Raw genomic sequence first — 15,360 nt, forward strand, 5'->3', positions numbered from 1 at the left:
AATATAAATTTGACAATTTAAATATCCGGTAAGAGTATCAGTGTTGCCAACATAAAAAAATCCCCTAGAAAATAGCAAAAAACCGGTATTAAAGAAAATAAAAACCGGTATTTTTTCAGAAAACCGGTATTTTTAGTGTCAAAAACCGATATTTTTCAATACGATATTTTTTTTGAAAATACCGGTTTTGTTAAAGAATACCGGTTTTGTTTAAAAAATACCGGTTTTTATTTAAAAAAAATACCGGTATTAAACTAAAAATTCAAATTCCTAATCTCCATATCCTGTAATAATACCAGTAATACCAACCTAAAATATTCCCCTAAAAATACCCTATACTTACTAACAAATAACTATCTAGGGATTTTATTCCCTCAGTTGGCAGCACTGACGTCCGGTCCTGTTTAATACCTATGCGTGAATATGCGTTCAATATCCTCAACTTAACATGCAAGCCCCGTCGATGCGTTGTCAAGGCGTGGAAGGACATTAAACGCGCGTCTGAATCTCGCATGCAAAACCGATAAACGCCGAAACGGCAGCGCGCGTCCATTACCGACGTAAAACGCGATTATTGCCTCACTAAAATGTCGCCGGCGGCGCGCACACGCCCGGCTGCAATCGTTTCGAATTGAAATATTACCGCCCATCATGTTGGCGACATGCTTTTATTGCATTTTAAGCTTTTAAAACTTACACGCCTTTCACTTTCATCCACTAATCGCATAAAATATCAATTCTACTATAAACTACACCAACATAACCCTACTTTACCATCAAATCAAATCAAGTATAAAATAAAAATAAAAAAATAAAACGTTAATGACGCATGACGCATTTGTTTTGTTCTATCTGAATGTCTCACAATGCGTCGATGGCGAAATTGATGAATGAAACTAAGCGAGACTAACGGCACGTGATAAATTCCACTTGGTTTCAACACAGAAAATACAATGACATAGTATACGAGGAGTGAATCATCTTTTTTTCGCGAGCCACTGAGGAGTAAAAAATATATCCGAGCAGAAAGAATGCAGACGCTATAGAAACCCATTCAAAATTTTTCTTTTTCTTTTTTTTTATTGGAAAATGTAACAACGGGGCCATTGTTATCGCATTTATATTATGCGCATTGTATCGTATTGTAAGCTTTTAACTTTGTGCATTGCGTAGATATAAGATATTTGGCTTTCTGACCAAAACTAACCAGAATCTAGGGTTATACGAGGAGTTGTAATGTCATACATCAAGAGGATAATAGTTGTCTGATTTCACAACACAATATCTCAGTCATTTTAAGTCGGAGATTAACGAGTAAAGTATCATTTGAAAGGAAATTTAAAGGAGATTTATTTTGCTCAAAAGAATTTATTGTGTGTGTTTTTGTTTGGGTGGAATACAACAGAAAAGAAAATGTTTCACAATTTGCATTTTTGTGTGAAATAAAATGTAAATTTATCTAAAACCCCGGAATTAATTAAAATAAATTTATAATGTTTTGTAATGCGGGTTGAGGACAACATAACCTATAAAATATACTACTCTGACATACCCAGCATGGCAGCTGTTATCTACAATTAACAAAAACATGTAAAAAGTGTAAAAATTGTAAAAATGTGCAAAAACACAAATTAAACGCTGAAATGCTGACGAGTCGTGTTGAACTAAATAAAAATGCAATTGTACAACGCGCGTATTAATTAACAAGCCTTTTGTCGTTTGGATTTTAATTTAACAATGCTGTGTTTCCGTATTTTTACTTTATTGTAGTTGAGGTGGCAATTATTTTGACATTTTTGGTAAAACGTTGATTTACCGCGAGTTTATTTTTTGTAGTTGTTGACAAATGATTTATTTTCATAGTTTTCGGCAAAACCTTCCTAAGATTTTTTGTTTGGGTATAAAACAGGGAAAGGGAATTGTCCGGATCGTTAAGTTGGCAACCATTCACAAACATCCTGCTGGTTGGGCGATAAATTACCTTGTAATTCCTAAAATAAACTAGTTGTGATTATGGGTAGTTTATTCAAAAAGAAAAAAAAGTTTTTTAAGTTCTACGTCAAGTTTTCGGGTTTTTTTGATTTTTTATAAACTATAATTGTTTATAACTATTTATCTACTAATATTTTAAATAAATTTTGAGGAATATCAACTGTAAAGTATAATTTTTCAAAAAAGAAAAGAAAAAACACAGTTTTTCGCCATTTTTTGATCTTTTTACTTTTTTACCAACTTTAATTGTTAATAACTATTGATCTATCAATAATTTTAACAATTTTTAAAAGCAAACACCTCAAAAATATAATTCCCTACATTTCTCTAAAAAAATCACCACCCTATCACCTCTACTTTAAAAGTTATCTTTAAAAAACCAAACTAAAACAAAATAATTGCCAAAATCAATAAATCCAATCACCAAACCAAACAATTTCTTTAAAAATACAGAAAATATTTATCTATACTCTTGAAAAAATCTACCTGATTGTTTTAAATTTTTTACTCGCATTTTCCACTCGCTTTCTGTTGTTTCACATTGTTTTATTGAATTATTCCGGCTGGTTGAAGACTGCAAACTTTTGCGCCGGAATATCACGTATCACGCCGCTTTGTTCCATCGTTCATCGTTCGTAGAGACTTTACTTAAAGTTAGCTGCGTTTTCTCTACGTTTTTTACGTGTTAACTTCACTTTACCATATAACATACTAGGCACTTCATTACAAGACCGGCGCCTTCACCATCAAAGGTTTTACGCATTCCACCCGCGGTGAAACATTAAACGCAAAATATCAAGTGGTGAAAGTTTCGAAAATGGTTTAAAGTTTTCCATACTTGCAAATTTTAATATAATATTTCATTTTTTCATCGAAAAAATTTCAAAAAAACTAAAAATAAAATTTTAACCTTTAATTTAATACTTTAAGGTTATATTGTTTTATTTTTTTACTTTGTAGTATAAGAGGCATATTAAGGGCTAATATGAAAGGGTACGTGAGTGAATGCATTCGCCGATCGTTAAACGCGACCTCGTTTTACGCTTTACGAGTCGCGCATAAATTTCAGCTACTTATCAAGGCAATTCGCCGATATTTTTCATATTTTTCATAGTTTCATCAATTCAAAACCACAAATGCATCATAATATCAACAATAATATTATTACTCAAGCGCTACGCATAAAATTTATATGATCTGACCGCAATTGAGGTTATACGTATACTTGGTTGCCTATAGTGAGTTATTTAGTATTATTACTGAATAAATAAATAAAGCGCAATCAAAATCAAACACGTACGAAATATTAAAAAACCGGTATTTCGTTTTAAAAATACCGGTATACCGGTTTTAATACCGGTATTTCACCGGTATTGACACATTTTTAGGTAAAAAACACTTTTTGTGAATTTTACTTTAAAAATTTTGTCAACTTGAAAAAAATACCGGTATACCGGTATTTCACACCCCTAATTAATCGATTTTTATATAAAAACGATTTTTAAGTTTTAACTTTAAATATTTTGCCAATTTAAAAAAATACCGGTATACCGGTTTTAATATCAACAATAATATTATTACTCAAACGCAACGCATAAAATTTATATGATCTGACCGCAATTGAGGTTATACGTATACTTGGTTGCCTATAGTGAGTTATTTAGTATTATTACTGTATAAATAAATAAAGCGCAATCAATATCAAACACGTACGAAATATTTGTGTACGCAGCGAATCAAAATAATTGATTGTGCGCTGTGTTAACCACTAAATCAAATAAATTCATGCGTATGTGTAGAATAAATTGGCGGCATCCTTAAACAAATATTGCGTTTAATTAACTCCGGTTCATTTTCACCGAAAATATTTGATATGTGTTTTTGTTTTGTTTTGCGTTGTATCGTTTTATACTCAGCGGAGTTTTATTTTAGACGCCGGCGAGGAATGCGAGAGTTCAGCGCGGTGCGGTTTGCATAGTTTATTTTACGATGGGCGAGACGTTCGTGTGCAATGCATTCACAATTGTTGTGCCTCGCCAAAGTTTGAAGAGGCAAGCACGTGTAAATTGCGTTCACCTGAATTACGGGGTGAAAGGACGCGACAAAATCGATGCAAACATTCGCAAAACAAACAAATAATTAAATTATACTTGAGTTTTTCTTAGTATTTTTTGTTTTTCTGCGGAAAAACCTAATAAAATACTGGGAAAAACATAAAATGTTGTCATTTTTTATATTTTTCCCTTTTTCACCCTTAAATAGATATTTTTAGAAAATAAAAAGTAGTCTATGTTATTCTCCAAGGTCTCAACTATCTCCAAACCAAATTTTATCAAAATCCGTCGAGTAGTTTTCACGTAATAGCTTCACAAACATACAAATTTTATTTCATATGCGTTTATACCTATACTAGCTTTAACCCGCGGCTTCGCTCGCGAATATCTAAAATAATGAAGTTGCTTCCGTACGCGTCTGTAGTCACAGAAGAAGTAACAATGAAGTAGAATGGCGGGAAGTTTAAAATGGCTGAAAGTATAGTCTATGGAAGTATAGTGTACAGTCTCCATAGTGTAGTCAATTGGATTTGATGTTGACGTAGCTGTCGGTAATACAGTGTGATAATACAGTGTGATGGTACTATAGTACTTAGGTTTGAGCTTCATTGCTGGAATGCTAGATGGCGTTAAAGTAGTCAAATAGCCAGATGCTGAGGTATTATTGACTAAACAATTTTTTTATTTTATTTAAAAAATAATTTTGTTTATTAAATAAAAAGTAGCCTATAACCCTTCGGGGACCACTAAGAATATGTGTACAAATTTTCATGATGATCGGTTAAGTAGTTTTTGCGTGAAAGTGTGGCGCAACGTATGTTTTCTGCCCCACAGCAACTAATCGCGTTAGATGACCTGTAACCAGTCGCACATCACTCGCAGACGTAATTATTGTTTGATTTAACACTGAAAACCCGCTTGCTACGTGTCAATACACCGAATTATCGCGCGCATTAATACATGTGCTGGCATGTTGGCATGTTAATAGCAAATTGATAGTTTTTGCGCGCGCGTGAAATTCGATCGACCGCCGGCGCCGCCTGCAATTGCCACAACCCACACATCACACATATCAATACGAGATTAGGCCACTGTAACTACTGATACGTGTTGGCTCGCCGTTTGTTAAGGCCGCAAGCACAATGCACGCCACATATTCGCAACACACGAGGTGAAATTTGGAACTCTGATTTCGTGCAGACGACAATTGCGAAAATTGCCGCGTAAGGCGGTTCTTAAAGTGGCCCAAAGTGAAGTGTATATGAGGCGCTGTCGTCTGCGCGCATAACTATCGGCAAATGGCGCACATACTCGTAAAAATAGAAATAAGTAGTTTTCGCACGTTTGTGAGCGAAAACTTTCTCAACACTTACAAGTCTACTTCGGAATTGAGCTTTTTTTCGGTTGTTATACAAGAAAAAGCAAGTTTTACGTGGAAAAACGCAAAAAAAGTTTAAGAAGAAAAATTAATAATCACCCAGTGGATAAGTGGATAATTTATAGTATTTTACTGTAGTAATATACCGAAAATAGATATTTTGTGGAATAATAGTGGAATATTTTTGTTTTATGAATGAAAGTATTTAATTTTAAACGTCATGCATAAATATCTCAGGAATATGTCGAGTCAAGATTGTGCATTTGCATATTTTGCATTTTCTCCAAAGGTCTGCAAAGAAATGCAATAAATTTCGACGCAATAACGTCGCCTGGATTTCGCTACGCATCCGTAACCACCAAATTTGTTGCTATAATAAATATTTAATCAACATATGCGCATAGAAACAGAAAACTAGGAAAATTATGTGAAAATAATGGTAATTTTCTATTAATATAAATTTGAGAAGTGAATTTTGTGTTATACCGGCTTTAATACCGGTATTTTATCGGTATTACCACAATTTTAGGTAATAACACTTTTTGTGAATTTTTACTTGAAAATTTTTGTCAATTTAAAAAAAATACCGGTATACCGGTATTGCTACCACTAGTTAATCGATTTTTATCTCTAAAATCGATTTTTAAGCTTTTACTTCAAATATTTTGCCAATTTAAAAAAAATGCCGGTATACCGGTATTAATACCGGTATTTTCACCCCTAATAAACAAAGTTTTATATAAAAAACATTTTTTAGGCTTTAACTCCAAACATTTTTGCCAATTTTAAAAAATACCGGTATACCAGTATTAATACCGGTATTTTACAGGTATTGACACAATTTTAGGTAAAAACACTTTTTGTGTATTTTTACTTAAAAATGTTTGTCAACTTGAAAAAAAAATACCGGTATACCGGTATTAGTACCCCTAATTAATGGATTTTTATCTCTAAAATCGATTTTTAAGCTTTTACTTCAAATATTTTACCAATTTAAAAAAATACCGGTATACCGGTTTTAATACCCCACTTCACACGCCCCTGAGAATAATATAAATATAAAACTTTTGAAATAAATTACAATGCATTCATGAATCTATTTTTTTTCTCGTTGTACTTTTCACTCAAGAAAGTTCCAGCCTTTTAATGGCTGAGTGCTTGCCCGAAGCATTTTAATGAGGAATGCAGACGACACAACATCGCGACACAACATGTCATAATATCACAATGAAAAACAGCCGTCTTTTTCACCGCCGCAGAAATGAAAGTTTTAATAACGTCCCATTTGCCGCCGGGCTGCATTTTATTTTTTCCTAAGACAGATATTCTCATCACTTACCGAAGAAACACAAGCAGAACACGATGCTGTACAAGGTGATGAAGATGATGCGCACATAGGTGTGATCGTAAATGAATTCTTCATCACTGATGCCGTCAAACATCGAATTTGTAGTGACATTTATAGTTTCGTTGGTTTCCGTGGAGATGGCGCTGCTTGCTGTGAGCGCTACTGCCAGTGTCACATTGGTAACCTCCAAACGTTCAATTGGAAAACAATTTGAATGATTGCACGACGCCATTGTGTTTATAATTCACAAGATTATTAATTAATTAATTAGAGATTAATATTTATTAATATTAACACATTTTAATAGTGTTTTAAGTTATTGTTTAGCCTTCAGTCTTCTTTGAATAACGCTGAATTTATTCCTTCACATTCTGTGCTGTTCTCTGCAACAGAACAAAAACAACTGAGTTATATTACATTTAAACGCATAAATATAATATGCAAACATTGTTATACGCATGCGCAAATAATCTCTGTGTAAATATGATTTACTTCTGGTTTAACTGCATTATTTGATTATATTCGGAGGCAATAAATTGATTTTTTACATTTAGAACAAACAATACCAGAATATTAATTAACAGATGGTATGCAACCAAATACACACCTATATATTGTTCTGTTTTGGTTGATTCAACTTGAAAATCTATTCGAAAGCCTTTCAAAGCGGCTTTAAAACGCCGCATCACAACTTTTCGGTTTTAATCTCATCGGTTTTCCTGTTTTCCGCTTTTCATGTTTTTCCCCAGCGCGTCGAGAACATTTAATTGAGTGATAATGTGTTTTACGTTCACATAATGACTGTATTTTGCATTCTAACCTCCAAATTTAAATTGAAGCTGAAGTTAATTGTTATTATGTCGACATTTACATGAAAATACAGCGCAATTAATATTAATTTAGCGTAATTAACTTTGTACATCATTTAATCTACATTATACAATATTAAAACGTGAATACGCCTTAGATTAGTTCATTTTTGCGCTGGTAGGTGGCGTTAGGAGTATTGTAGATGTTTATGACGGTTATTTTGATGATAAAAGTAAAAAATTACGAAATATGAGCGAACGCAATCGAAACAAAACTATAAAATCTGTCTACGGTGCAATATGTGGATCAAAGTAAGCTTTCCACACTAATATTTAGACAATTTGACTTCTTCAAGTCAATTTCGAGTTTTAAACCTTCATCTTTACGATACGCAATGATTTTTACGACTTGTTGTACACACGAGTAAATTTTTCTTACTGACGTACACGTTTTATAGTTTTATTCAAAAAAAAAATTAATTTATATAAATTCACATAGATGGCGTTAGTTTAGGCTGACCTCAATTACTTGACCTTTCAAGCGCTTGGCACTAGAAAAACACACCACCCAAAACACACGTACCTAAACAAGCACTCGAATGGCATTAAAGAAAACATCGCCGTGTTGACTGAAAAAATATCAGCTTTTTTTTTGTGTGCGCGGCGAAAAATGTTTCTCAGTTTGGTTAATGATGTAACTTGTAACCAACGCAGAATAAAAGTAATTCGTCGCTGTCGACTGCTGGTGGAATGTCGAATGTATGTATATTCGATACTTTCGAGTCCAGCGGTGGCGTGTTGAGTGGATTACGATAAGAATTTATTGCGTGTGTGTTCGCAGCGGGCGAACAAGATAGTAAAGTTGCCGACATCGGAGGTTTTCAGGCGCTGCGCTGCGCTATTCAGAATAGATTATTACAGGCTCAATAAACTTTGGTTTTACATAAATCATTTAGATTTACTTGTTTTTTGCACGTTGCACATGAAATAAAAACAATATTATGTGAGAAAAATCAGTGTAGGTACACCAATGAAGTAAAAATGAAGGAAAGATTAATTGACGCGTTTTTTCCGTTACAGATTCCTGTAAAACTCAATCGAGTGCTTTTGCGAGTATAAAAAATTGTAATTAAGAAAGAGGATTAAAAAACGGCAAAAACGTAAATGGTTACACTTGTTAGGCTTGCGAAGGAGATTAATATATTAAAAATCTTAAAAACAGTTAATGATTTCGTAAAGTAATTAATTTTTTGTGCATTTTGCGCTTTTCTCTGCAGTTTCTGATCAGTAACTGACCGAGGAGAGTTTTATTCTGTCACATGAAAGGAAACAAAGTTAATCTTGCTAATAAATCGGATTTTCTCTGACATTTTCTTTATTTTTTTTGGTTATTAACTTATTATTTGATCAAATCTATTGTTTTCTTCTTATAAAAACCGTGTAATAACAAAAAAACGTAAAAATATTTTTTTGCTGTTTAGTTCAAAAAGTAATAAAATATTGTTCTGTGTTCAACTTATTTTCCATTTTCCAAACAGTTTACAACACGCAAGGGTGTTTGCTGCAACAATATTCGTTTTCCTGCAATTCCCTGTCTCATTTTCATGCAAACACTGTCATGTTTTTCAGTTTTTTCCACGCTAAAGAGTGAAATATCTGCATTTCGAGGAAAATGCAGATGTATCTAATAGATTTAAAAACTTTTATATAAAACACATTAAAATACAATTTACGCTTTAGATTATATCCAAATCTTGTTATTTATTTTTATATTTACATAAATAATTCAAATTAAATGAATATTTTGAATTTATATGCAAGTTGAATGAAATTATAACTTAATAATGAAATAAATCCCTACTAATATTATAAATGCGAAAGTCCTGATGTTTGTTACACTTTCACGCAAAAACTACTTAACAGATCACCATGAAAATTTATGCACATATTCTTAGTGGTCCCCGAATGGTTATAGGCTACTTTTTATTTAATAAAAAAATTATTTTTAAATAAAATAAAGAAATTGTTTAGCCAATAATACCTCTGCATCTGGCTATTTGACTACTTTAACGCCATCTAGCATTCCAGCAATGAAGCTCAAACCTAAGTACTATAGTACCATCACACTGTATTATCACACTGTATTACCGACAGCTACGTCAACATCAAATCCAATTGACTACACTATGGAGACTGTACACTATACTTCCATAGACTATACTTTCGGCCATTTTAAACTTCCCGCCATTCTACTTCATTGTTACTTCTTCTGTGACTACAGACGCGTACGGAAGCAACTTCATTGATTTCTAATATTTATTTGATGGATTCAACGCGAGCGAAGCCGCGGGATAAAGCTAGTCTTAATATAATTGACGTAGAACTCAGCGTGATGCTTAATTTTCTTTGAATATTAATGATTAACTACTTAGGTATAACTTTTGGCTTTAATTTTTCGAATAAACAAAAATTTAATTTAATTTGACCTAAAATTATAATAAAATTTAACTTAAAATAACAGCAAAAGTGCACGTGTGACACACTTTCGCTTATTTTGATTTTCATTCATTTCCATTCATTTTCCACGTGTCATTAGCATAATTACGCAGCGTTTTCTCTTCATCATGTTTTCTTAGCATTTCCCCAGGCAATAAATAACAAGTGATCATAATGAACATAAATATTTACACTGAAAACAAACAATATACAAATTGAAATTATCCTAAAATATCCTACATATAATTTGCGCTGCCAAAGTTACGACATAACCAATTTTCTTCACGTTTTACGATTTGCTTGCCTAATATTTGTTTCTTTGTGCGTCAGCATGTGCTGCAACCAAACGCACATGTTGGCGGGTCATAAAAAGACAGATTACAGATGCTGACGCTACCTTTACGTAACACAGAATATAAACTACGACTAAAACTGATATAGACATCAGCAATCATCAAACTCAACAAAACCTTGTACTATTATATCATTTATTACCTATTTTATTTTTGTTTTTGTTTTTATATTACCTACTAGCTGTTGCCCGCGACTTCGTTCCGGCAGTGTTTAATAAAAATGTAATTCGTTTTTATTCTCTTGTTCTAGACATACTCGTAGTAAGAGTCAATTCTATCAATAAGATTAGCAATTTTAATTTAAAGAAATTAATTATATAAAGTTTTGTCAATAATGCACTTCAGCGCGCCATCTCGAATTCAACTATTTAACTATAACTATGATTGAATCTCAATGTCAAATTTTATTCTATAGAAAAGAGCTGTTTTGAGGATTTTCCCGGCAATTATTCGAATTTTTCTCACCTTTTAAACCTTCCCTAGACCTCCACGAATAATTCAAGACCAAGATAAGATAAATCCGTTCGGCCGTTCTCGAGTTTTAGCGAGACTAACGAACAGCAATTCATTTTTATATATATAGATATTGCTGATTTCTTTTCTGCGCGAATGCTGCACACTTCACACATACTATACTCGACAGTCTTCTAATGCTCGGGTAAGTTCGGGTAAGTTCGGCTCACGCGCGTAGCAAACGCGTTATCGCGCGTTCACTGCCACTCTGCGTGCAATATAGAGGTTGTAACGGTTTTTACGCGCGTAAAAACGTTATATTCTTACAAATTATTACGTTTAATCACTAAATATTCAATTTGCGAGTGTTCTGTGCCTTGCCCATGATGTTCCTGATCACTACCACCTTAATTACACAAGGTAAGTTGCTTATTTCTTTAGTTTCTTTGGCTTTTTACTCTTTTACACACAATAAACACGCGCGCACAACATAAGAATGCGCACCACGCACGAAAACAACAACTTTATCTCATACAAGTTAACCCAAGCGGAGAAACAACAACAAAATTTGACTTGCAGTCAATTCCAGTTTCTTTGCGCTGCGAGATGTGTAATTTTCCCAACTTTTCTACATTTTGTTATTTCTATGGCAGCCAGACGCAAAGTTAAAATACTCATCACTTTTTTTCGTATAAAAAAAGTTCAACAAGTTGGAATTACTCACAAATATATCACGAAAGGTTAAATTGAATTATTATTGGAATCAAACTAGTGTCTGCCCTTGAATATCGGAATATTTAAGTATTAACGAAAGGTTAATAGGCAATGATTTAAGTTGATTAAATATTTAAGCATTGTCGGCGTCGGTGATCGAAGAAAAACATTTATGAGATGTATGCGCAAGCTTAGACATCAGATATCGACGACCCATCATCAATATGCAGTTGATGAGACGCCGAAATATCCGATTGTCTATTAACCCAAGGGATATTACGCACACTGCGTCAGCGTTCGTGATGTTTGGATGTAATACTATGTACACATCATTCGATACACTGATTCAAATCGTTAATTAGTTATTCTGTTAGGTGGTGGTATTAATTATTCAGGGTATTTGATATGTTGACTGTCCCCTGAGGCAAATGCGGTTTGTTTTGTTTGAAATTATAAAACACACACTGTTACTCGTATTTACTAAAGTTTCTATAAAATACAGTTTACAATTTAAATGTGTTATCTGATCGAGAATTTTTTGGAGATTAAAGAATCTGCGATTTGACCTTTATATCTATTGTAGTTTACGAAATATTCACAATTGAAGGAAATGGTCAAAAATTGCAGAATGTCACTTTTTAGCACTTTTAGTCGCATTTTTCGACCTTTTACTCTTTGAAATTAAATAATTTTAAATTCCTATCTAATAGGGAATTATTCATTCTTTCATAATCTACTTTCCGCTGGTTGCTATCTCTTTTAGTTTAAGAGATATTAATTATTGAAAATCGTCGAAAAAAGTATCAAGCACCCCCCCTTGCCCATTTTTTTCTTATGACCCAAAATTTCATCTCTTAGATTTCGATTTTAACTAGCATATCTTGTAGAGAAGGTTTCGTAGATTAAGAATCTGAGATTTGGCCTTCCTATCTTTGTTAGTTTACGACATATTCACATTTGAAGGAAATGATCAAAAATTGAAAAATGTCACTTTTTAGCACTTTTAGTCGCGTTTTTCGACCCTTTACTGTAGGAAATATAATTATTTTATAGTTTCATCTGATAGAGAATTTTCTAATCTTTCATAATCTACAATCCGCTGGTTGCTATCTCTTTTACTTTAAGAGATATTAATTATTGAAAATCGTCAAAAAAAAGTATCAAGCACCCCCCCTTACCCATTTTTTTCTTATGACCCAAAATTTCATCTCTTAGATTTCGATTTTAACTAGCCTATCTTGTAGAGAATGTTTCGTAGGTTAAGAATCTGAGATTTGGCCTTCCTATCTCTTTTAGTTTATGAGATATTCGCATTTGAAGAAAATGGTCAAAAATTGCAAAATGTCACTTTTTAGCACTTTTAGTCACATTTTTCGACCTTTTATTCTTTGAAATTAAATAATTTTAAATCTATAGTTAATAGAGATTGATCCAATCTTTCATAATCTACTTTCCGCTGGTTGCTATCTCTTTTAGTTTACGAGATATTAATTATTGAAAATCGTCGAAAAAAAGAATCAAGCACCCCCCCTTGGCAATTTTTTTCTTATGACCCAAAATTTCATCTCTTGGATTTCGATTTTAACTAGCCTATCTTGTAGAGAATGTTTCGTAGGTTAAGAATCTGAGATTTGGCCTTCCTATCTCTTTTAGTTTATGAGATATTCGCATTTGAAGAAAATGGTCAAAAATTGCAAAATGTCACTTTTTAGCACTTTTAGTCACATTTTTCGACCTTTTATTCTTTGAAATTAAATAATTTTAAATCTATAGTTAATAGAGATTGATCCAATCTTTCATAATCTACTTTCCGCTGGTTGCTATCTCTTTTAGTTTAAGAGATATTAATTATTGAAAATCGTCGAAAAAAAGTATCAAGCACCCCCCCTTGCCCATTTTTTTCTTAGGACCCAAAATTTCATCTCTTAGATTTTGATTTTAACTAGCCTATCTTGTAGAGAATTTTCCGTAGATCAAGAATCTGCAATTTGACCTTTATATCTCCTTTAGTTTACGAGATAAGTGCAATCGAAATTTCAAATTCCACAATTTATTCATTTAACAATCGTTGAATCACCGTGAATTGCCGTAGTTTTTTTTTCGTTTGGGCCCCAAAGCCGAGTAATGAATGCAAATAAATGTGTTCTTATTGTAATTGCACAACGTCTGCCAGTCTTCTTGTCTTCTCATTGCGCGATTCGAGATATGCAAATTCCGTCCGTCCGTGTGACGTCGCGAATGCCGAATGCGTGCCGCTTTAAATTAAATCAGTAATAACGTCGAGACGGTCGGGATTTCTCCACGTGTATACCTCCAAATGTACATCACGTGGTCGCACGCTGCGAGAATATAGAAAAGTTGATTATATTTTCGTTGATTGAAAATTTAATCAAATTAACTTACCTTTCCAAGCTATTTCCGAGATTTATAGAGGTTAAGCTACCCTTGTATTCTCTTATGGCGCAGTAGTTATAAAATTATTAATAAACAGCTTGCAAAGCGGATGTCGAACACCGGCAGGAGCTCCACGAACGCGCGTCTTGCCGCAGGTGGCGTAATTTCCTTGTATTCGGTAATGCTTGATCAAAATACTAATTACAGTTTGAGATATTACAAATAGAAACTGATTTACGTACATGTCGATATGCGCACAGGGGCTGCAACCCACTATACTTTATTGCAAATTACAGGCATGTATACTATACATAAAGTAGGAATACGATCGTGACGCGAAAGTGGTGAAGATCCCACTTGAGTTTCCTAGATCTTTTATTTCCTCAACTGGATGAGACGCGCACAAAAGCCCAGTTTAATGACCGCCATTAAATACAACACGCGCCTTTTCGAGCGTGCCAGTGGCCATTACATTCGTTTACCGGTAATAAAAGCGAATATTGCCGAAGCAATGAATGTTGTTTAACATCATAATAAATATTGCCATTTAGGACTTTTTAAGATGTCACTTGGGATGTTTTAAGGAATTTTTAGTTTAATACCGGTATTTCAGTATTTTTTTAAGTTAAAATATCGGTTAATTGGTAATACCGGTTTTTAAAAATTCAATTATTTATGTTTTTAATTTTTTTTTGTATTTGTATAAAAAAATATCGATTTTCCAAAATACCGGTATACCGATACTAATACCGGTTAATATACCGGTATACCGGTATTTTATTCTTAAAATTAACACAATTTTATGTCGATAAAAATTGTGTAAGTTTTTCTTCAATTTTTTTCATCAACTTGTAAAAATACCGGTTTACCGTTACAAATACCGGTATTTCTCGCCCCTATTGAACCTGAATTTGATGATAATGGGGGTTCTAGGATGCTTAGCTTTATCTACCGCCAATCAAAGCAGTTTTCCAAGACGTATTTTGTTTAAAATTTTTTCGAAGGTTTTTAATCTGCCCAACAAGAATGCAATTCGTGCAAGCTGAGATCCCGCTTTGAAATGTAATACATCAAACAAAAAGCGTAGCCCACACACGGTGCCTCAAACGTTTCTGACGGCTTTCAACTTTTTCCTGGCTCGTGACGGCCGTCTGTGTTCTATTTTCCGTACACTTCTTTGTGCAAGTGTTTCAAACATGCTGTCAACATGTTTCATTTGCTTTCTGGTAGTCATCATCATTAAATAGTCGCCTCTCTTTGATACATCTATAAAAATATATGTCAGATACATTTTATCTTATAGAGAATTTGATGTAGATTGAGAATTTTCAATCCGTTTCTTTTTATCTTTTTTAGTTTATGAGATATT

The 15,360-nt window shown here is 33.2% G+C and overlaps 1 protein-coding gene across 4 annotated transcripts in view; it reads right to left on the reverse strand.

The window, feature by feature from the left end:
• TrissinR (Trissin receptor) overlaps positions 1-15,360 on the reverse strand; it is a 55,621-nt gene that overhangs the window by 10,705 nt on the left and 29,556 nt on the right. For 3 of the 4 annotated variants that reach the window (XM_065308878.1, XM_065308877.1, XM_065308879.1), the window contains exon 2: positions 6,764-7,155. In XM_065308878.1, coding sequence (XP_065164950.1) covers positions 6,764-7,004 — 241 coding nt within the window. In that variant the 5' untranslated portion in view covers positions 7,005-7,155. Of the gene's footprint in view, positions 1-6,763; positions 7,156-10,895; positions 10,911-15,360 lie in introns of those variants that run through there. The other variant, XM_065308880.1, reaches the window with a different exon arrangement.

The sequence above is a fragment of the Atheta coriaria genome, unplaced genomic scaffold (assembly GCF_025399875.1).
Source record: "Atheta coriaria isolate IRGN ID8LTWV9N9 unplaced genomic scaffold, Caltech_Dcor_3.1 hic_scaffold_7_pilon, whole genome shotgun sequence".
NCBI lineage: Eukaryota > Metazoa > Arthropoda > Insecta > Coleoptera > Staphylinidae > Dalotia > Dalotia coriaria.